General features: G+C 40.6%; 1 protein-coding gene across 3 annotated transcripts in view; it reads left to right on the top strand.

Annotated features, from left to right (window-relative positions):
* Nucleotides 1-1914: 1914 nt before the first annotated feature.
* ST3GAL6 (ST3 beta-galactoside alpha-2,3-sialyltransferase 6) overlaps nucleotides 1915-23192 on the top strand; it is a 57023-nt gene continuing 35745 nt past the window's right edge. For 2 of the 3 annotated variants that reach the window (XM_036350650.1, XM_036350648.1), the window contains exon 1: nucleotides 13682-13781. In XM_036350650.1, coding sequence (XP_036206543.1) covers nucleotides 13693-13781 — 89 coding nt within the window. In that variant the 5' untranslated portion in view covers nucleotides 13682-13692. Of the gene's footprint in view, nucleotides 2121-13681; nucleotides 13782-23192 lie in introns of those variants that run through there. The other variant, XM_036350647.1, reaches the window with a different exon arrangement.

Genomic DNA, 23192 nt, shown 5'->3' with positions numbered 1-23192 from the left:
TTAGAACAATCTTCCAGTTCTTCTAAAAACTATTTCTGGTGAAGCCCTGATCCTCTCAGTGGCACATAATTCCTTTCCCCTCGGACTCCAGCGGAGGTCCTCAAACATACCCATCACCTGGGGATCTCCTTAAAATGCAGGTTTGACTCAGCAGATGAAAGGGTGGAGTTGAGATTCTCTTGTCTATCAAGCTCCCAGGTGATGCCCCTGTTGCTGGTCAATGGACCACACTTGGAGTAGCAGGGTCTGCAATATTTAGCTTTTCTTCTCACAACATAATCATACTCAGTCTGAAACAGTGTAACTTGGCTCCCTCACCAGACTGAACTCTGTTCCCCATATCCTGAAGTAGAAGAGTACGCGTGCATAATGAGGGCTAGATATCAATAGATATTAATAGATTGATCATTTCTGTCCTCTGTCAGGGGTTTGTGGTTTTTCAATGATATCGATAATTTGAATTGTTGTAGGTAGGGGCTTTTTCCTTTTAACTGAGAGATTGAAGCAAATCTGTTGTTTAGAAATAGGCATCAGAATGCAATCTAAAATTTTCATATAAACTTAGACATACATTTACTCTATGACCCATGAAGACATATGCCCACCAAAAGACTTGTGCTAAAATGGTCAATGTAGCTTTATTTACAGCAACCAAAAACTGGGAAAAAAAAAATGTCTATTAGCTGGTGAATTGATAATTATGGTATAGCCACACAATGAACTATTCCTTAGCAATAAAAAGGAATGAATTCCTGGTAGAAGCAACACCGTGGACATTTTTTCCAATTATACTATTGAAATAAGCCAGAAATAAGAACATTTATATGAACTTTTAGAAAAAGCAAAAAACTACAGTGATAAACCAATCAAGAGACAGAAACTGGGGAAGGGAGCTGACTACAAAGAGGAACTTTTGGGGTTGATGGAAATGTTTAGTATGATTTTGGTGGTTGTTACATGATCATATGCATTTGTCAAAACTCATCAGATTGTACACTTAAAAGTGGATAATTTTATTATAGAAATTTTTTATCTCAGTAAACTTAATTGAAAAAAAATGGCCATAATCATTAACTTGTTAAGAATACCTAATATTCCTTGGAGGCTATCTTATTAGTGGGAAATTAATATTAGGAAATAGAGACAGTGTCCCCTCTGGGAGAAAATATGAAGAAACTGTAGGAACATAAGAAGTTCCCTTAAAAACTTCTTTGTGTGAAAATCTAAATAAAATTGATAATTTTCTAAAAAAACAAACAAAACAAAAAACCACTTATTTGTGTATTTTCAGTGTAGCTGAATCTAAAGGGAGAAATCTTGAAAACAGGAACTTCACTTTATTTTTAGCATCCAGAATAGTATGCTATTAGTTGAATGATTTGAGTGTGTCCCGCTGTGCTACTAAAAAAAAAAAAAAAAAAAAAAAAAATTCTGTTGAAACATCATTTTTCTTTTCTTTCTTTTTTTTGTATTCTTTGCAGTGAGCACATCCAACTTTCAGGGGAAGATTCAGTCATCTGCTTTGACAGTGACAGCATAGCTTTAATTAGATGGACATATCTGTCTATGAAAGTCTAGTAAAAGCACTGGCTTTCTTCAAACACTGAAAGAGAAGGTATATGTATATGTGTATAGATTATAGAAACTAGCTGCTTATCATGGTATTAACAGAATTGGGGGAAGAGGAGAGAAAATAAGTTAATTATATATGTTTTTCTGCCTTGCAGAAAGAAAAATAACAATGTATTTAGAAACCACTTAGAATGTGTACAGTTGGTCCAATTTGTTGATATTATACAAATAAGGGTTTTTTTGGTGGGGGAGGGGCACATAAATCAACTTATAATTTTATATTAATTTATATTAATTTTGTATTAATTTAAAATTTCTCCCCCTTAATTTTTATAAAATAGCAGTAGCTCAACACCCCATATTTAAATTTAGCTTTTTCAGTAATATCGCATATTACTTAATTTTATATATGCTATTTTATTCTTCATATATGCCCTATTGAGCATTTTTAGGTCCTTCTAGCAAAATCCTGTCAACTAGACTAGCGATTCACTACTGATTCTCTTTAATTGTGAAATGAAGAGTTTTTCATATTATAATGTGTCTAAGTAAGTGTATTTTAATAAATGCATACATTTAATGCATATCCTCTTGCTTTACTTTAAAAAGTTATTAAGTAAATATATTACATTCATGATGTCATAGTTTAAAAATATAGTAATTATCATTTCCTACAGTGTACAATTGAAAAAAACAACAACACAACCCAGACAGATCTGAGTTTGAATTCTGGCCACTGCTCTGGGAATTGAGCATCTTCAGCCCAGGGGGAGGGTAGTATCCCTGCTGCATCATTGTGTGTGCGAAGGGCTTAGTGTGGTGCTAGGCATTTAGGAAGCACTTAGTGAGCTGTGCCACTATTCACAGGATCACCAACACCAGAGGGTGAGGGTCCTTGGTATGGAAATGAGGTCATGGACACATTTGGGCCATCCAATTGGTAATAAGGACTACACTTAAAAGAGGTGGTAAATGAGTTGAGGAGAACTGAGGCCTTTACGTCTGTCACGGTGGGCCCTTTGTGTCTCTGTAAGGCTTGTCTGTATGAAGATGGCTAGGTCTGGGGGGCTTCGGGCACCCATAGGGCTGGGCCAGAATCTAGACATTAATGCACAGCTAGAGCTGGAGCGAATGCTCCCATGGGCATGTGATTGCAGAGACTAGTCATAAACCGAGTAATAAATACAAGGAGGAAGGAGGGCAGGATATAAGATCTGTTGGCCAAATTCTGACAGTCTTGGGGAGAGGTCATTGTGAGCTGAGGATGGTGGAGACCTGAATGGAGAAGGGCCTCTCCCAGGGATGGATGGACACAGGCTGTCAGCAGGGCCACCTGGTAAGGTTGTGGAGATGAGCTGTGAACAGGGGCACCTGGCTAAGGGGAAAGTTATGGCTGAAACCCTGCCCATGCCAAGATAATGTGGCCATGGGGCTATGTGAAGACAGAGGGCATGTCCTTTTCTAATGTGCACAACTTTGCAAGTTGTTGGGTATTCCTGTTGAGCAGCAGTGCATTGGGTGTGAGAGGAGACAGCATCAGGAGAGCAGGATATCTGTCACCAAGGAAGCAGAGAGCATATGAGGATAGAATGGATGAAGAAATGGTTTGGGATCCCACTTGCTAACAAATCTGAAGTTCAGCTGCAGAGCTGCTGGGTGGCTGAAGGAGAAGAATGCAGACATTGAAGAACGAGGCTCTAGGTCAGGGGCCTGGACAACCCAGGTCCAGAGGATATGTCCAAAGTCAGCGTGGAGTCAGCGGGAATCTGACCAACCAGGTGAGCAGCTACTTGAGGGCTCCTCGGGCTCCCTTTTCTTGGGCCAGAGTCAGTCCCAGAGTGGAAAGTGGGGCTGAGACTACATGTGGGCATCAGGAAGCACCCGCAGCCAGGTCTAGAGGAAACTGGCACAGAGAGGCCAGGCAGGCGGGTCTGTGTGTTACATGCTCAGCTTTGTGAAGAGTGAAATTGAGGGCTTTTATTCCTTGGTGTTGTGTGATATTGAGATGCCCACAGGGTTTCTGTCCTTGGTGAATAGAACAATGCTTCCAGAATTATTGCTGAATATACCTTTTTTCCTAGTAGGTTGTTGGAAGTAGCATTAGGAGAGCCTAAAAATAAAAATATAGTCATTTTCAAGTGACATTTTATAGGTTCTTTTTGTTTGTTTGTTTTTATAAGTAATGCTCTCATGGTTGCTCTGGGACTCGGGAGTATGCATGGCATGAACCGAGCACCCTCTAATTTGATTCTTATGCATACTACAGTTTGAGAACCACTGCTCTAGGACATTCAACAGAACCATGGAGAAAAGAAAATTAATGGATTTACTAAAATCCAGAGGAATGGGATTAGGAAAAACAAGGTTGGGAGTAATACGGTTTTATTTTAGCACAGTTTCTGACTATAAGCTTTCCATTTCACCAACCCCTGGAATTGATACTGCTCAAGGAGCTGGTGCGATAGACGGATTAGAGAGACATTCTGTGATGTCAGTCTGGTATCAGAAGGATGTGCCTGTGTGCATTTGTAAAAAAAAGCTCACATCGAGAAGGAAGCATGGCTCTGGTCTGGGAAATAAGGGTTTGAGTCCTGGTTCCGCTGCTTATCAGCTCAGAAAAGTGACTGCTGCTCTCAGAGCTTCAGTTTCCTCATCTGTACATGAGAGTTGTAAGTTGACCACACCCCTCACAAATGTGAGGGTTACATGAGATAATATGCCCCAAGCACTTATCACAGGCTTGGCACATGCTAAGCACTCATATATCTTAAGATTCTCATCAGCCATTATTCATGGGGCATTTTCCAAATGTGAAGCATTTGGGGTAAAAAAATTAATACAGAGCATCTAGTTATAGTATCTGCAACTATCTCCAACAACGTCTACTTGTCTTCCATGTGGCAGGCATTGTTAGAAGCGCTGGAAACAAAATGATAGACAAGACAGACAGTCCTGCTCTCGGAGCGTTCAGTCCAGTGGGATAACCACTCTACTATCTGCTGTGGTCTCTGTATCTGAGTAAATCCTTTTTCCCTCCCTGGTTCTTTCCCTCCAGGCTCTCATGTCCCAGAGCAGTGATTCTCACACTTGAGCAGGCATAAGAACCGGATTGGAAGGTGCTTGTTTCGAAGCACTTACCTGAGGGGATTCAGATCAAGTAGGGAATGTTGACCAGCCCAGCTGGTGCTGACTCCGGCACCTGCCAGGTCAGTTTGGAGAACGTTGCCCGGGGGCCACTTCCCTTTCGCCAATATCTGAATTTGCTCTTTTGGAACCCTAGCCGCCAGCGGAGCACTGTCAGGAAGTTATAGATTAGAATTCTCTTTTGAGTTCCCCTGCTGCCTTTTATTTTGAGAGACAGGACGGCACCAGGAATAGAACCGTGAGCACAAGTGGTCAGACTGTCAGTCTATTTCTGTCTCCCAGACTGTGTGACCTGGGTCAGCTCACTTCAGAAACTTTCAGTTCCCTCACGCGTTAAAGTCGTGCCCGCACACCCACTTACCAAGCTTGTTTTGATCCTCAAGTGAAGTGGACATACAAGTGTTTTAAAGCTCTGCACAAACTAAAATATACTTTTATTTTTAAAGAGACGGAAAAACTGTTGCTAGGATTGAGCTCACTTTTGCAGATGTAGGTTGTTCATATATTGGATTAAATACAATTTAAGAAATAAACGTTTGATCTCTGCCAATAGTAAGTCCTGCTCTCCCTTGAGACCCTCTAGTCATACTTCAGATGAACAATTGCTTCTATGATATAAACTGCAAAGGGTGTCTTAGAGAACCTGGGCTTAAGAGCAGCTGCAGCCAAGAAGCTGGCGTCTGTCCTGTTTAGTGTCAAGAACTGGAAAACCTGCTTGTTTTGGTAAATGAAGCTATATTGAAGGACCTTATAATTTTTTTAAAAAGATTTTTAATTGATTTTAAGGGAGAGAAGATGAGAGAGGGAGAGAGAGAGAAACATTGATCAGTGAGAGCAAAACATTGATCGGCTGCCTCCTGCATGCTCCCTACTGGGAATCAAACCCGCAGCCTTTCAAGTGCATGGGATGATGCCCAACCAATTGAGCAACACCAACCGGGGCTATAATTTAAAAACAAAACATAACAGGCATTCTAACTAGTTTTCCTTTGAACACTTTTGCTCAAAGGAAAATGGTCCTCCCATTTATAAAATATGATTAGAGAATGTGTTTATTTCTGGAAGATATTTCCTGTGAGCAAACAGGAACTATAGTTTATCACAGGGATATCCTGGCTGGTCCAAGTCTGTTTTGCAACTTGAATATGGATGCTTTGAATTGTCTGTGAAATACAAGAGAGTGGCTAAGCTTCCTAAATGTTCTCAGGTGGCGTTTGCAGCAGCTCCCCAAAGACCAGGCGCATTTTACTTTCTGGAAAAAAAACTCAAAAAACATTCTCTCGTACTTCTTTGTTTACAACTAAACCACATTTGTGAATGAAAATGTTGGTTACCCATACTTCTGTGCTCTGTGAAATAATACATAAATTTCCCCAAATCTGTGTTTTGGGTGACAGATAAGCACATTGAAATGTAAATACTGAACTTTTCCTCTATGTTATATGCTATCTTATTTAGATGTAAATATGTCTTTAGCCCTGGCTGGTTTGGCTCAGTGGATAGGGCGTCGGCCTGCGACTGAAAGGTCCCGGGTTCGATTCTGGTCAGGGGCATGTACCTTGGTTGAGGGTACAACCCCAGTGGAGGGTGTGGAGGAGGCACCTGATTGATGTTTCTCTCTCATCAATGTTTCTAACTTTCTATCTCTCTCCCTTCCTCCCTGTAAAAAATCAATAAAATATATTTTTTAAAAAATTGCTGATACTGGTGTCATCCTTGTTGGATATTTGCATAAATGATGTTATTCGGGGTGGAGCCTTAAATATTTACTTTGAGTATTTAAGTAGTTGTTTGGTGATTGTTTTGGCCCATGGTAAAATACCTTCCAAGATAGTCTTAAACATATCCTATATTCATATTTGGGCGACACCTCCACAGGCAGGAAAAAAAAAAATTGCATTCAGTCTTTGGGATGAGATAAGCTCCCTGTCCGCACTGACAGTCCTACTTGTCATCATGAAGCGTGGCTCATGACCTCCGGCCAAAGTGCTTCACCACTCTCACCTATACAGTGAGTTGCCTTTTAGGACCGGCTGGAGGTCAGTTCCTTGGCAGTTCTCTGCTCATCCAGCACAAGAGGAGGAAGGAAAGCTAACATTTGTTGCACATGTTAGAAGGGCCCGTGTCTGGGCTGGCTATCTTGTCTGTCTGAGCCACCAGCCACTTCAGTGATATGTCTAGTATCCCAAGCACCTCACTGGCTTGAACTTTGACTCAGATAATCCCAAACCTTAATTCTCTCCATCACTTAGATTTTACTAATGATTTCTCAATAAACAGAACCATGCTTCCCCCCCATACACACACTTAATATTTAATTTATTTCTTGCTTAATACCAAAATAAATTTAAGGTCATTTTAAAAATACCCTATAATACATCAAGATAGCATGCATTACAGAGAGTAAGGAAGAGGGACCAAAGTGCAAAGGGAGGCACAGCCTGAGGGGTTGGAAGCAGCAGACCTTCATATCCCTCACATGCTTTGTTCCCTTTGCCATCAGTAGATGCTGGGCTTTCTGCCAAAGTAACGCCCAACTGCATCTTCCTGTCGGACCAATAAGAATACAGCACAGGCCGCATTAAGCATAAGCCAAGTCTCAGTTTGGCTTTCTCAAAACCCATGCATTTAACTGTGTAGCAAAAGAGAACAGCTGACTTTATGTTAGTGCACACAGACCCTGGGAAAAATCCTGAGAATGAAAACTTCCCTCTTAAGTGGAGAGCAGGAAAAGACCAAAGAAACAGATTGGCCACTCCAGGCTGGTAATTAATAGAGTTTATTAAGGGAAACTTACATATGACGCATGTTTTAGGCTGTTGGAAGACAAACTGGATGCCACCGGAACAGCAGAAGCCTAAGATCAGAAAGAAAAATATTTAGTAGGGACGTGAATTGGGAGATCTTCTCCCTCTATGAGAATTACACTGTGGCCTGATTTTTAGATGTTAACGTGGCCGCAATCTTTGGAAGCTGACAGAACTGTGTAAACCATACATGTGGGCGAGGGGAGGTGGTGCTTCCTGGCGTGAGGAGGTGAATACGGGGAGGAACATGCCAGACCAGGACTCCTACCTTCTCCCCTCTTTCAGTAGTGCTTCTGTGGCTCCTCATTGCATTAGGATAACAGGATCCCACCAGAGACTGAGCAGTTCCTCCCCACACAGGGCTGGGGAGTATCTGACTCACCCTGGGACATCCCATTGCAGACACTGCCCCAGGTCCGGGGACCATAGGGCCTGGTGCTCTGTATCATAGTTTGTTGGACCATCCGGTGTGAATGAATCAAAATTATACCTATCTTTTTTGTCAGATTGGCAAAAAGATATATTTTTTTGGTGTGCCACAGAATTGTAGTAATTAGTTTATGTGTGCCATGAGATGAAAAAGGTTGAAAATCACTGATATAGGAGATGGAACCTCCATTCAATAACTGTATGGACCAGGTCACTGTATTTTTAAAGGCAGCCCTGCTTATTTGCTACGCCTACTCTTCCGGTACACCCAACTGTAGTGCCAACTGATGGCTCACTCGCTAAAGTGTGTATTTTTGCCAAGGCATCTGATTCCTGCTTACCAAGGTGTGGATGCCTTATGGGCAGGGACATGGAAGACAAGGTCTGACTCATGTTCTTGTGAGTCCAAATCTCTTGTCCCCATAAAGATTTGTTCATAATTATCCACCTTTCCCTTTATAGTCATTGTGCCATAGAGGCACTCCCTTTAAAAGGCCCACCTGTCAGTATATAGGATCAGCGGTCAAAGTTCATGCCTGATTACCAACCAAACAGCTCCTAACTCAGCCCATTGTTCCTGTTTCCAACCAGGTAGTGTTGGTGGATGGTTGGATGGTAACTGCCATCCAGGTAGATGGATTATCCTGCCTAGAGTCCTACCAAGCTCCAGCCGGAACTTCCCATATTCCTTCTTTGCAGATTGCCCGGGCTGACTCAGGAACAGGAATGGGAGCGTTTGAAGGGTCCGTAGATTCAACAGGGCTTAATAATTGCTGCCTCTCTGAAGGCAGAGGACTGTTTGACGGTGCTACTCTGTTGTCAGTAAACATGCCATTCAGAGGGTGTGGGAGTCTGAGCCGTGGAAGAGCCAGTTCCGTGGACCATGTTGTCTGTCCGCCCACCCTTAACAGCAAGGGAAGTTCTTATTGTAACTGCCCGCTCTTTGGTAAGAGCACTGTATGCATTGTCAGTAACTGCTCTTCTATTGGGGTATATCTGATACCAAATCCAAGGACACTCTTTCCTTTTGCTGTTTTTGCCAGAATGCCCAGCCCATGCCTCCAGGGTGACTGAAACATCTAACTCAGATGGTAACCCTGCCGGGGACATTCCAAGGACTTTAATTTGACCAGTACTTTTATCTTCTCAAAGGCAGCCTGTTGTTTGGCTCCCTAAATCCCACATATGTCCCTACTTAACTAGACAATATAGTGGTTGAAGGCACTGTGCTATGTAGGGCATAAATGTTTACCAGTCCCCCAGAATTCCACAAAATTCTCTTCCAGATTTTTAGGGGATAGATTAGGCTAGTACTTTGTGACAATGCAGGTCTCATGCGACTCTAAAGGACTTTACTGCAGTGCCCGGACCTGGAATTTTCTGCATATTCCCTGCCTGTCCTCCTTGTTGTAGGTGGTTCAGGAAAGCCTGCAAAGTTTTCTGCACAAAGCAAGTCTTCACAGGTTAGCGTTAGGTCATCAATATGAGCCCATTTCACAGAGGTCGGGAAGGAAGACACTGCCAGGTCCAGAGCCACCATCCCAGGGCACATGGTGGGGCGAGGCAAATTGCCTGGAGGGACCAGCTGGAAGGCAAACCCAAGTGAGAACACATTTTCTCACAGTTCTTTGTCACTGTGAGGGCATCAGCCTTGCAGCAAGGAAAGGCTACAACCCATCCAGAAGATAAACACACAACAAGGATATAATGGAGAACAACACCAACTGCATCCGGTGGATGGTTGGATGGTAGTTGCCATCAAGGTAGATGGAGTGGCAGTTGAAATAAGTCCTGCTTAAAGGCACTAGGGTGAATGAAGGAACGCAAATACTGAGACATGGCGTTTTCCAGGGAGCCTGGAAGAACCAAGTGACTGTCAGGTTTCCCATAGCCCTGTCTCTTCATTTGATTGACAACCCTTGTTTGCCCATCTTAATTTCCCTGACTCAGGAGCAGCTTGTTGCCATATTACAAGGACATCAGAACAGCAGAAATCTGGCAATGAGGGGTCATCTTTGCAGAAGCAGGGTGGACTTCATCCATATGTGCCATAATTTCATAGATTTTGTTGTTGCTGCCTTTTGCTGAAAGTCGTCCAGCGTATTTCAAATGCAGAAGCTTAGCTTTAACTATTGAGAAGATTCCATTTTCTTTAGTAATCGAAGACCTGATTAAGACAACGTAAAACCCAGAAAACTATTTTTTAAATTAATGTTTTTATTGATTTCAGAGAGGAAGGGAGAGGGAGAGGGAGATAGAAACATCAATGATGAGAGAGAATCATTGATTGGCTGCCTCCTACACGCCCTGTACTGGGGACCGAGCCCACAACTCAGACATATGCCCAGACTGGGAATTGAACCATGACCTCCTGGTTCATAGGTTCAACTACTTAGCATGCTGGGCCAGAAAATTATTTTGCTAAAATATAGAATCTTTGTTTTCTAGGCAGAAAACATTATAATATCTTATCAGGAGCAGACCCACAATCCAAAAAAAATTTGTCTTTTTAACTGAGAGAAAGAGAACCAAACTCTGTTACAACAGCTTACTTTTAATATTTAAATCCACTTAATTAAATCCATTTTAATCTTGGCAAGTTTGACCACACATTAAAAATATTTTCTTCAAAGGCTTCTTTTCATAAACCTTCTACAGTTATTGCTAACGCTGTCACCTAAAGGCCTCTTATTCTACTTACGTCTATTTATTTTATTGGGACCTAACAATTATGTTTAGATTACCCACAAAACTTGATGAGACTTTAGATAAAATCAGCCTTCATTCTAAATTATTTTTGCTGATTAATTTTTAGCCTAGGTAAAACAAAAGGTAAAGATGTACCTGTTTTAATTAAACTACCAAACATAAGCTAGTTTTAATATTTTTTCCCAAATCTCTTGATCCTTAAAAGCATTTAGGTTGGTTTCTGTATTTCTGACAATTTTAGAATACTCACTCCTTAATTTAGTGCTTAAATCTTTTAAGCCAATTAAACATAGCTCTTTTACCAGTCAGCAATACCACGTGAAGGTAGAAAGTACCACACAAACACCACATGTATATAGACACACATGAACATACAAACAGAGACCTCATGGCTTCCATAGAAGAGTGTGCTCTGCTCAAAGGGCCCTTCCTCCCTCACCTCTGTCAGCTGTCCCGAGCTAACAGAGTGTAGATATTCCATGTCTTTTTCTAGTTTCAGTTCTCCTCCTACTTTTCTAACCATGGCTTCTAGCTGGGTGTCAGTGGCCTGTCAAACCACCCACAACAGGGACCAGCCTATGGCTGTGGCCATAACTTTTCCTGCCTTGACCCAGATGTTTGAGATCACCTGGCATTTTGGAGGCATCCCTGTACTCACACATCTATCGAGTATAGGGGCCACCCCACATGGATGTATATGCCCAACCTGGGATTTCCCCTCCAGATGCCCTTTTCCCAAAGCCCCCCTTTTTTTTAGTCTCCTGCCTGGCTTGCCAATTGTGAGTTATACTCAAACCCCGGAAAAGCCCAGAGAAAGAAAGTCTACCACTGAAGTGGAGGATAGAAAAAAAGGCAGAAAAAGAGACTGGCCACTCCAGTTTGGCAATTAATAGCGTTTATGAAGGGAAACCTAACCTAGGAGACACGACCAGGGTGGCTGCAAGGCAAAATAGAGTCCTGCGCCCACTTGGCAGGTGCCAAAGGGTTATATAGAGTAAAAAGGGGTGGGGGCGAGGGTAGTCACAGTACTAGTATGCGGATGCCAGCGGGTATGGGAAATCACATGCTTGTCCAGGTCAGGACAGCAGCCGGTTCCGGGAACCAGCATGAAGTGGAGGCAGGGGAAAGGGTGCTGATTTATGTCAGATAAACATCAGTTCCCATCAGTCTCTAAGTGGTTGCAGTAAGCAACCTCCCTCTTCTGTCCCGGGTCCCGCTTGTGCGTCCGCCAGCAGCCTCAGTTTGGGACAGTCTCTCTCCCACACTTTCGGGTTAGAAAACAAACAGCAGTAAAATACACAAACATACTCAGCACATGTTTTTGTGTCATGTGTTGTCCCAGATGCCTGTCATTCTGGTGGTGTGCTCTCAAGTGTAAACGCGTGAGTTAAGGGGATTGTTTGATAAAATGTAGATACTACATGTGGTTTCCTTTGTTTAAAAATATTTGGGGAATGATGATAAATGCATATTTGGGTCCTCAGGTTGAAAGAGGGGAACAGGCTTACCTAAGGTCCCCAAAGCTGGGAATTATGTGGAGTTGGGCCATGAACCCTGTCTTCTGATTTCCAACCAGTGTGGACGCTCCACAGGGATTATGTATACTAAATTAGAAGTATGTGTAAACGAAAGTTTGCTCGTTTAGTTTATTTGCTTTCCCCTGACATAGCATTCATTTTTAACTAACTTATCACAGTGGAATGCGGGGTGGTGGCTGCCTTAATAGCAGTGGGAAGCGCCAGCTGCCACCTGGGAGGCAAGATTGTCAGCCTTGACTGGATAGTCGCTACAGGTTAGCACACAGCCCACGCGCTCAGTAGTTCCAGAGGTCTCTACTCGAATAGAGCACAGCACAATCATGACATTTGTTATGATGACCTTCATTATCAAGGAAAGTTTAAATTATGTTCAGTGTATTCTACTTAGGAAGACAAAGGAATGATTTATTTTAAGAGTCCCATTTACACTTATTTCACCATGAAAAGGGAGGCAGCATTACATTATTTGGAAATGCATGCAACCACATTTGCACATTCTACACTGCATTACCCTGATTGAGGTTAACAGATATGGGTAGGCGTGAGAGGAGTGGTACATGCAATTGTCCAGATGAACAAGAAATGTATGAAGAGATGCAAGGGAAATAGTATACTTGTTTAAAGTCACAGGCGTTGAAATAGAAGACCTATTGTGGAACCATATATAATAAGTTCGTCTTTTGTATTTAATTGCAGGTGGAAATGAGGACTTATTTATTTCTATCTTTGAAGTAAAAGTGGGAACTAAATAAACATGTTTTGGGTTTTAAAAATATGTGTGTTCTCTAAAGGCTTTTTTTGCATTTATATTTTAGAAAGGTGTCAAGGTTTTTCTGTCTACAAATGTGTGATGAACTATACTGTCATTTAATACAAAGCACGTAATTAGCTGAATTTACCTGTGCTATGATATTGAAAAATCACATAGATGCATCTAAAGGTGCATCAAAATTGAGGATATGGGAAATATTTTTAATAGCGCTTTTATCCATTTTTTATAAAATTAGAAAAAGGACTTGTAAAAATTGTAATGCATAACACTTAAAAGTCATTTCAAGGACTAAGGAAATGAAATGTTTATTTACATCTTAAGGCATATATTCACTTTCTATTGAGAGAGAGAAAAATAGATATTCATTACTGCTTCTGAAAGAAGTTTTCAAATTTCCGTATAAAATTTTGTTCTGAGCGATTTCTTTTCTTTCTTATCCAACATGAGAAAGTAGCAGGGAAGCCGCCAGCTCTGAAACAATGGAACTGTTTGTTGGGTTTTGCATAGATTATGTTGTGTTGATAAAAGAGACTGAGGAGGGACAGAGAAAATGTCTCTTTCTGCACATTTAGCGGGCATTTTGAAAATAATAGGCCAACATCATTTTCTCCTAATTTTCCCTTTTTATGTGTTTATTCACAAGTACTTGTAGTTGAGCCATTGGATAAACGCATCTGTGTAACAGTCTTGCCTTTGGACTTGTGTTTCAGGAGAGCCAGCCATGAGAGGCTACCTCGTGGCTATCTTCCTGAGTGCTGTCTTCCTCTATTACGTGCTGCATTGTATATTATGGGGAACAAATGTCTATTGGTAAGTTTAATTTTTGCTATTTAAAAATAACTTCCAGCCCTAACCGGTTTGGCTCAGTGGATAGAGCGTCGGCCTGCAAACTGAAGGGTCCCAGGTTCGATTCTGGTCAAGGGCATGAACCTCGGTTGCGGGCACATCCGCAGTAGGGGGTGTGCAGGAGGCAGCTGATTGATGTTTCTCTCTCATCAATGATGTTTCTAACTATCCCTCTCCTTTCCTCTCTGTAAAAAAAAATCAATAAAATATATTTAAAAAATAAATAAAATGATCTATTTAAAGAAAAAATAACTTCCAAACTAGTCTTTCACACAGACACACAAATGATATTAGAGGGACCTATTAAAATCGCCTGTAACATTTTGAAACTTTTCTAGCTTTCCATTATAAACCAGGGTTTTATTCTAGTACCCTATATGTTTTAATCTCTAACAGTTTTAAAAACTGACAAGCAACACCTTTTTATTTACTTTCTAGTGAAGCCGTGGTGTTGACCATCTTTGGGATATAACTGTCTTCATATAATATTTCATCTCCTTGAATTGGTGAAGTGATTCTTGGACTCAGAGATACTCAACCTTTCCAGCCTAAAATGCTTGGATAAGAGATTGTTTGGTGAAATGTAGATACTACCTATATCTTCCTTTGCTTAAAAATATTTGATGAATGATGTTATCTGTGTATTTTATAACAACTTTGAGTTAAAATGTCACATATAAAACTTTGAAGAGGTAAAGGTAGTTTTATTGCATAGAAAACTCTGCTAATTGGACTTTTACTCTTGTTCCCATTGTCAGTCCTTTGGGAAAAAAGTATTGATGACCCTTAAATCCAGAATGGGCAGTAGTATACGATTTTACCAAAATAAACCACACAACAACTTCCTGTCTTAGACAAAGTTTAGCTCTTTGTGCTAGCATTTCTATAGTAGATCCTAGATCATGTTTCTAGCCTGTGTTCCTACATACAAATATAAATTGATACTTCTGTATTTAATCATCACTGTTTGATTGAAAAATAATTGTAATACTCCTCATGAAAGGACGTTAACAAATGATCACCAGAAAAGACCCAATGCTAGGTGGGTGGTTTTAGCCACACATTTTTGGCTTTGGACTTAAATATTTAGCTAGAGAACTTAGTCTGATTATATACTACATGAAAATTATACCACAAGAATCTCCTTCCATCTCCACCACATCCTGTCTCTGTCCCACACTTAGTAATGGAAGACAAAAACAAAAGAGAAGGAAGCTTACTAGATCGATATTTACTTACAAATACATTGTTGTCCTAGGAGAAATGGTGAAGACAATGAACTGTCTGAATTCATCAGTCTTTTTTTTAAATTTTAACTTATTGATTTAAGCAAGAGAGAGACACAGAAACACACACAGGGAGACACACACAGAGAGAGACACAGAGACACATACAGAGAGAGACACACAGAGAGACAGAGAGACTGACTTTGATTTGTTGTTCTGCTTGGTTATGCATTCATTGGATTATTTTTTTTTTAATTTAAAATCTTTATTGTTTAAAGTATTACATGAGTCTCCTTTTTCCCTCATTGACCTCTCCCCAGCCGCTCCCACTCCCCAGCACATGCCCTCACCCCCCTACTGTCTGTGTCCATTGGTTATGCTCATATGCATGCATACAAGTCCTTTGGTTGATATCTTACACTCCCCCTCCCCTGCCTACCCTCTTAGGTTGGACAGTCTGTTCAATGCTTCTATGACTCTGCCTCTATTTTTGTTTATTAGTTTATGTTGTTCATTATATTCCACAGATTAGTGAGATCATGTGGTATTTATCTTTCTCTGACTGGCTTGTTTCACTTAGCATAATGCTCTCTATGTCCATCCATGCTGTTGTGAATGGTAAGAGTTCTCTCTTTTTACAGCAGTGTAGTATTCCACTGTGTAGATTTACCACAGCTTTTTAATCCGTTCATAAGCTGATGGGCACTTAGGCTGTTTCCAAATCTTAGCTATTGTAAATTGTGTTGCTATGAACATAGGGGTGCATATACCCTTTCTGATTGGTGTTTCTGGTTTCTTGGGATATATTCCTAGAAGTGAGATCACAGGGTCAAATGGGAGTTCCATTTTAATTTTTTGAGGAAACTCCATACTGTCTTCCATAGTGGCTGCACCAGTCTGCATTCCCACCAGCAGTGCACAAGTGTTCCTTTTTCTCCGCATCCTCTCCAGCACTTGTCGTTTGTTGATTTGTTGATGATAGTCATTCTGACAGGTGTGAGATGGTACTTCATTGTCATTTTGATTTGCATCTCTCTGATGATTAGTAACTTTGAGCATCTATATATATAAAGAAGTAATATGCAAATTAGTCAGGACACAGTAACAGTCAGGACCGGCTCAGGAGGAGGATGTGCACTCAGATGGGCAGGAGGGGACTGCATGCCACTCCCAACCCCAATGGCCACAGCACAGCTGGGGCTGGAGGCGGGCCCAGAGCGGAGACACAACACACAGGGAGGTGGGCCTGGAGCGAAGACACAACACACAGGGGGGCCTGCTCCAGCTGAGAGACAGCACGCCAGCAGTCCCATCTCTGTACATGAGCTACAGAGAAAACACCTTTTCTGACAGCTCATTGGCTAAGCTCCCTGTATGCCACTCGCAGTGTTCTTGGTAACTTGGGTAGTAAGAATTCAAGAAAGTCATCAAGGGTTTTTCCATCTCACTCCTGAAGGAAAAAATGAAGGTCTGCTGCTGAAGGGGCTAAGAAATGTCATATCTTGCCCTAGTCAGTTTGGCTCAATGGATAGAGCCTCAGCCTGTGGACCACAGGGTCTGGGTTCAATTCTGATCAAGGGCATGTACCTAGGTTGCATGCTCCTCCCTGACCGGGGCCCAGGTCAGGGCTCATGCAGGAGGCAACCAATCGAAGTGTCCCTCTCATATTGATGTTTCTCTCTGTCTTTCCTTCTCTCTTTCACGCTCTCTAAAAATCAATGGAAAAATATCCTTAGGTGAGGATAAAAAAAAAAAAAAAAAAAAAATGTCATATCCTATGAAAGAGACATCTTGAAAATGCCTAAAGAAAGTTGTCATTTTTTTCGTGGTGAAGGGACTGGAGTCCATGTTGATGAAAACACCTTGATGGCTGCAGCAGCCGGCAGTGGCAGCAGCAGTGGGAGATGGGGGTGGTACCTTCCCCTGATCAGCTGGTCACCTCCCATAGAGGGAGGCCAGACTATGGCTTAAGACATTAAGCTGTCAGTAGGACATTCCCTGAGGGCTCCTGGACTGTGAGAGGGGGCAGGCTGGGCTGAGGGACCCCCCACCAGTGCACAAATTTTGTGCACTGGGCCTCTAGTGTTTTCATGTCTCTTGGCCTTGTATGTCCTCTTTAAAACGGGTCTATTGAGGTCCTTTGCCCATTTTTTGATTGGATTGTTTATCTCCCTTTTGTTAAGTTGTATGAGTTCCCTGTAAATTTTGGAGATTAAAACCTTATTGGAGGTAACATTGGTAAATATGTTCTCCCATGCAGTGGACTTTCTTGTTTTGTTGATGGTTTCTTTTGCTGTGCAGAACTTTTTATTTTCATATAGTCCCATTTGTTTATTTTCTCCTTAGTTTCCATTGTCCTAGGAGCTGTATTGGTAAAGATATTGCTACAACATATGTCTGATATTTTGTGGCCTATGGATTCTTCTAAGATTTTTATGGTTTCCTGTCTTACATTTAAGTCCTTTATCCATTTTGAGTTTATTTTTGTGTATGGTGTAAATTAGTGGTCTAGTTTCATTTTTTTGCATGTTATCTGTCCAATTTTCCCAACACCATTTATTGAAGAGACTGTCTTGACTCCATTGTATGATATTGCCTCCACTGTCAAATATTAATTGAGCATAATGGCTTGGGTAGACTTCTGGGTTCTCTGTTCTGTTCCATTGGTCTATATGTCTGTTCTTGTGCCAGTACCAGGTAGTTTTGAGAACAGTAGCTTTGTAATATAGCTGTACTGTGATTCTGGTATTCTGTATATCTGGTATTGTGATTCCTCTAACTTTGTTCTTTCGAAGGATTGCTGCAGCTATTCAGGGTTTTTTTTTTATTCCATATGAATTTTTGGAGGGTTTGTTCTAGGTCTGTGAAATATGCCATTGGTATTTAACGGGGAGTGCATTAAATCCATAGATTGCTTTGGGTAGTATGGACATTTTAATGATGTTGATTCTACCAATCCATGAACACAGTATGCTCTTCCATTTGTTTATGTCTTTCTCTATCTCTTTTTTTAGTGACCTGTAGTTTTCCCAGGTATAGGTGTTTTACCTCCTTAGATAACTTTATTCCTAGGTATCTTAATTTTTTGTTGCAATGATAAATGGGATTGCTTTTTGGTTTTTTTTAGTTTCTCTTTCTGTGAGTTCATTATTGGTGTATAAAAATGCCATAGATTTCTGAGTGTTAATTTTGTATCCTTCTGCATTGCTGAATTCATTTATGAAGTCTGATAGTTTTTTGATGGAGTCTTTCATGTCATCTGTGAATAATGAGAGTTTTACTTCTCCTTTTCCAATATGAATGTCATTTATTATTTTACTCTTGTCTAATCTCTATGGCTAGCACTTCCAGTACTATATCAAACAGGAGTGGTGAGAGTGGGCATCCATGTCTTGTTCCTGTTCTTAGGGGAAATGGTTTTAGATTTTGCCCATTGAGTATGATGGCTGTAGGATTGTCATAGAAGGCTTTTATTATGTTGAGGTATGATCTCTCTATTCCCACTTTGCTGAGAGTTTTTATCAGGAAAAGGTGTTGGATTGTGTCAATGGCCTTTTCTGTGTCAAGCGATATGATTATGTGATTTTTGCCTCTCAGTTTGTTTATGTGATGTATAACATTTATTTATTTGCAGATATTGTACCAGCCTTGCATCCCTGGAATAAATCCCTCTTATTGGTGTATGATCTTTCTAATGTAATGCTGGATCCAAGTTGCTAGAATTTTGTTGATGATTTTAGCATCTATGTTTATCAGGGATATTGGCCTGTAATGCTCTTTCTTTGTGGTGTCTTTATCTGGTTTGGGATTAGGGTAATGATAGCTTCATAGAAAGAGCTTGGAAGTGTGCCTTCCTCTTAAATTTTTTTGAACAGTCTGAGAAGGATAGGTTTTAGTTCTTCTTTGAGTGTTTGGTAAAACTTCCCTGTGAAGCTGTCCAGTCCAGGGCTTTTGTTTGTTGGAAGTTTTTTTTTTATTACTGTTTCAATTTCATCAGTAGTTATCGGTCTATTAAGATATTTTTATTCTTCCTGATTGAGTCTTGGAAGCTTGTATTTTTCTAGGAATATGTCTATTTCGTCTAGGTTGTCTAGTTTATTGGAGTAGAGTTGTTCATATTTTTTTAATAATCCTTTGTATGTTTGTGGTGTCAGTTGTTACTTCACCTCTTTCATTTCTGATTTTGTTTATTTGGGTCCTCTCTCTTTGTTTCTTGGTGAGCCTGGCTAGAGGTTCATCAATCTTGTTTATCCTTTCAAAGAACCAGCTCTGTTTTTATTGATTTCTGTGTTGTTGTTTTTTGTTTTTGTTTTTGTTGTTTTTGTCTTTATTTCATTTATTTCTGCTCTGATCTTTATTATTTCCTTCCTTCTGCTTACTCTGGGCTTCTCTTGTTGCTCTTTTTCTAATTCTTTAATTTGTAGGGTTAGATAATTTATTACAAGTTTTTCTTGTTTTTGGAGGTAGGCCTGTAGTGCTATGAACTTCCCTCTCAGGACTGAATTTACTGTGTCCCATTGATTTTGGATTGTTGTGATTTCATTGTCATTTGTTTCCAGGATGCTTTTTATTTATTCTTTGATCTCTTTGGTAACCCAATCATTGTTTAATAGCATGCTATTTAGCCTTCAAGTGTTTGATTTTTTTTCATTGTTTTAATTGTAGTTGATTTCTGATTTTATGCCATTGTGATCTGAGAAGATGCTTGATATGATTTCTACTTTCTTGAATTTGAAGATACTTTGCCTGTGTCCTAATATGTGGTTTATCTTGAAAATGTCCCATGTGCACTTGAGAAGAATATACATTCTGTAGCTTTGGGGTGAAGTGTTCTGACGATGTCAATTTCATCTGATCTAATGAGGCATTTAGGATTGCTGTTTCTTTGCTGATTTTTTGTTTAGAGGATTATCCAGTGGTGTCAATGGAGTATTAAAGTCCCCTACTGTGATTGTATTGCTGTAGATCTATCCCTTGATATCTTCCAGAATTTTTTTTATATATTTGGGTGCTCCTGTATTGGGTGCATGTACATATGTTTACCAGAGTTATATCCTCTTATTGTATCGATCCCTTTAGTATTATGAAGTGGCCCTCCTTATCTATTGTTATGTCCTTCACTTTCAGGTCTATTTTGTCAGATATAAGTATTGCTACCCCAGCTTTTTTTTTTCATTTCCATTTGCCTGAAAAAGTTTTTCCCATCTCTTCACTATCAGTCTGTGTGAGTCCTTTGTTCTGAAGTGAGTCTTTTGTAGACAGCAAATATATGGGTCATGTTTTCTTATCCATTCAGCTACCCTAGGTCTTTTGATTGGAGCATTTAATCCATTTACATTTAAGGTTATTATTGATAGGTACTTGTTTGTCACCATTTTCATTCTTTATGCCTGTGTTCCTTCTTCCCTAGATTTCTTCTTTTTACAGTAGTCCCTTTAGCATTTCTTGCATTGCTTCCTTGATGGTAATAAACTCACTTTGCCCATTTTTGGACACTAATTCTTGGATTAAATCCCTTGCTTTGCATCACTTTGTATATTTCATTCCATTCCTTTTGGCTTGTTGTGTTTCTGTTGAGAAATCAGTTGATATTCTAATGGGAGATCCCTTGTAGATAACTTTCTGTCTCTATCTGGCAGCCTTTAAGATTCTCACTTTGTCACTGATGTTTGTCAGTTTAATTATGATATGTCTTGTTTCGGTCTTTTGGGGTTCTTCTTAGACTTGTGTGGCTTTTTTCTTCTCAATATTAGGGACATTTTCTGTCATTATTTCTTCAAACAGGTTTTCTATTCTTTGCTCTGCTTCCTCTCCTTTTGGAAACCCTATTATGCTGATGTTGTTTCATTTCCTGTTGTCCCAAAGCTCCCTTAGGCTCTCCTCCTACTTTTTACGTTTTCTTTCCAGTTCCTCCTGTGCTTGGGTGGTGTTTTGTACCTTGTCTTCTTACTCACTGATGCAGTCCTTAGCTTCTTCTAGTCTACTGTTGATGCTTTCTATTGTGTTCTTTATTGTGGCTATGCCATTCTTCATTTCCTCTTGATTCTTCATTTTCTCTTGATTCTTACACATGCTATTGAATTTGTCTTCCATCCTTTTCAGTGTCCTTATAACCATTGCTCTGAATTCTTTCCCTGATAAATTGCTTGCCTCCATTTTGTTTATTTCCTTTTCTGTGATTACTTCTTTTCTTGCAATGGGGGTTGTTTCTTTGTCTCCCCATTTTTGCTGTTCCTTTGTGATTGTTTCTATGTATTAGATCAAACTGCTATACCACCCAGATTTTTTGAGTTTTTGTTATATAGTAGATATTTTGTGGGACCCAGTGATGTAATCTCTCTGGTCTTCTAGGATGGGTATTCTAGGGATGCCCCCTTCTTGGGATATTTGGGTTCTCTTTGTGTAGTTGGGTCTTGATTGTTATTGTCCTGTTTGTGGATGGAGAGTCCTCTCAGGATGTCTGGTTGTGTGGCTTGCTCTCTACCACATTGACCAAACAGCACAAAATGCAACTCAACAAGACACGACACAAAGGGAACAAAACACGAGTATACTCACGACCAATAACCCCACTATAAGTGACCAGAGAAAAGAATTAAAAGAGCAAAAAGAGAGCAAAAATGATATGGAAAAAAGAAGAAAAAAAAGAGAAAAGAGAAAGAAGGAAAAGGAAGAAAAAGTATATGGATAGAAAACACCACAGAACAAACACATAAACCAAAAAATGCAAATAACAAATACCTAGAAAAATAAAAATAGAATGAAGAAAAAATAATGTGAAAAAAGTAAAAAATAATAAACTAAGAAAGTAAAGAAGAAAAAAATTTTAAATAAAAGATAAAGAAAAAATAAAATAAAATGAAAAAGTGAAGTGTCATTTGTTTCAGCCAAGTTTTAATGCCCCATGGGGGCTGGTTTAAGATCCCATTCTTCTGTTCTGTCTGTCAGTTATCAGTTTCCTGTTAGGTAGTCAGCACCATGTTGAAGTTCCAAGTGATCCACTGCTCCTCTCTTTGTGTCAATTTCCACAGTCTTGCCTGCAAGCAGGTGGGACCAATCTGCCCACTTAGCCTGTCTCCCTGCTGTCTATCATAATCTCTCAAGTGGCTGATTCTGACAGAGCTATAGGTAGGGAAGGTATTGTATTGCTTTCTGGGACTGAAAGACCTCTCTTCAGCCCAGTCCCTGAGGGCTCTTCAGGGCTATTCAGATTTTTTGTGTCCTTTGTTCTGCTCAGGGTTTAGTCTCAGTGTGGCTGTATTTTTTCCCTTGAGGCTTCTGGGAGGGCCTGACTTTTCAGGAGAAAAATGGCTGCTTAGGTCCAGAGGGTCAGGAATGTCCCAGTGCCAGACTCCTGGTTACCTCTCCCTGACCAGCTCTCCTCCTCAGCCTTTCCCCAGATTCCACAAGTCCACACCTCCACCTGAACCACAGTCACAGGTGAGTGTTTGCATGTGAAAGGTCCTATGAACTGGGTTTAGCGAATAAAAGCAAAGACCAAACAGAGGCAAAACAACTGCACGACTGCTAGTTTATAGCCCCCTGGCACTGCATGGCTCTGGCAGTTGTTCAGGCCACCCCTCTGGGCTCAGCCTCTCGCAGATATGGACTTAGATCTAGAATCCCCTGCCACCATCAGCCCTGTGGACTTCCTTTCCACAGTCAGGTTTTACACCTGTCCTCAAGGGACGCGGACTTGGTGCAGCGCAGGTTCCTTCTAACCCTCTCGTCCCGGTGCTCAGGAGACTCTCTTCAGCCCACATCCTGATCTTACCATTCTCCAGGCGTCCTCTGCCTTTCTCGGCTGCGAACTGTGTCACCCGCTGTTGTATTGCTTTTACAAAACCTTCTGTGAATATCAACCTTTTCAGCTTCTAGAGTCCTCTTCAGTGATCCTCAGTAAGATTTCCTTAAATGTCACTTCCTCAGAAGATCTCAGAGAGCAGAATAGTGTGGCATAATTCTTCAGGGTCCATTGGTTGATTCTTGTATGTGCCCTGACGGGTGATCAAACCTGTAACCTTGGCACATCTGGATGATGCTCTAACCAACTGAGCTACCCAGCTAGGGCCAGCACAGTCTTTTGTCATCAGGATTTGAGGAATGTTCATGTCACTCCTGAGTTAATGCTTTACTCCAGTCACAGAAA

The sequence above is a fragment of the Myotis myotis genome, unplaced genomic scaffold (assembly GCF_014108235.1).
Source record: "Myotis myotis isolate mMyoMyo1 unplaced genomic scaffold, mMyoMyo1.p scaffold_m19_p_2, whole genome shotgun sequence".
Classification (NCBI taxonomy): domain Eukaryota; kingdom Metazoa; phylum Chordata; class Mammalia; order Chiroptera; family Vespertilionidae; genus Myotis; species Myotis myotis.
This window is presented reverse-complemented; position numbering and strand designations above follow the sequence as displayed.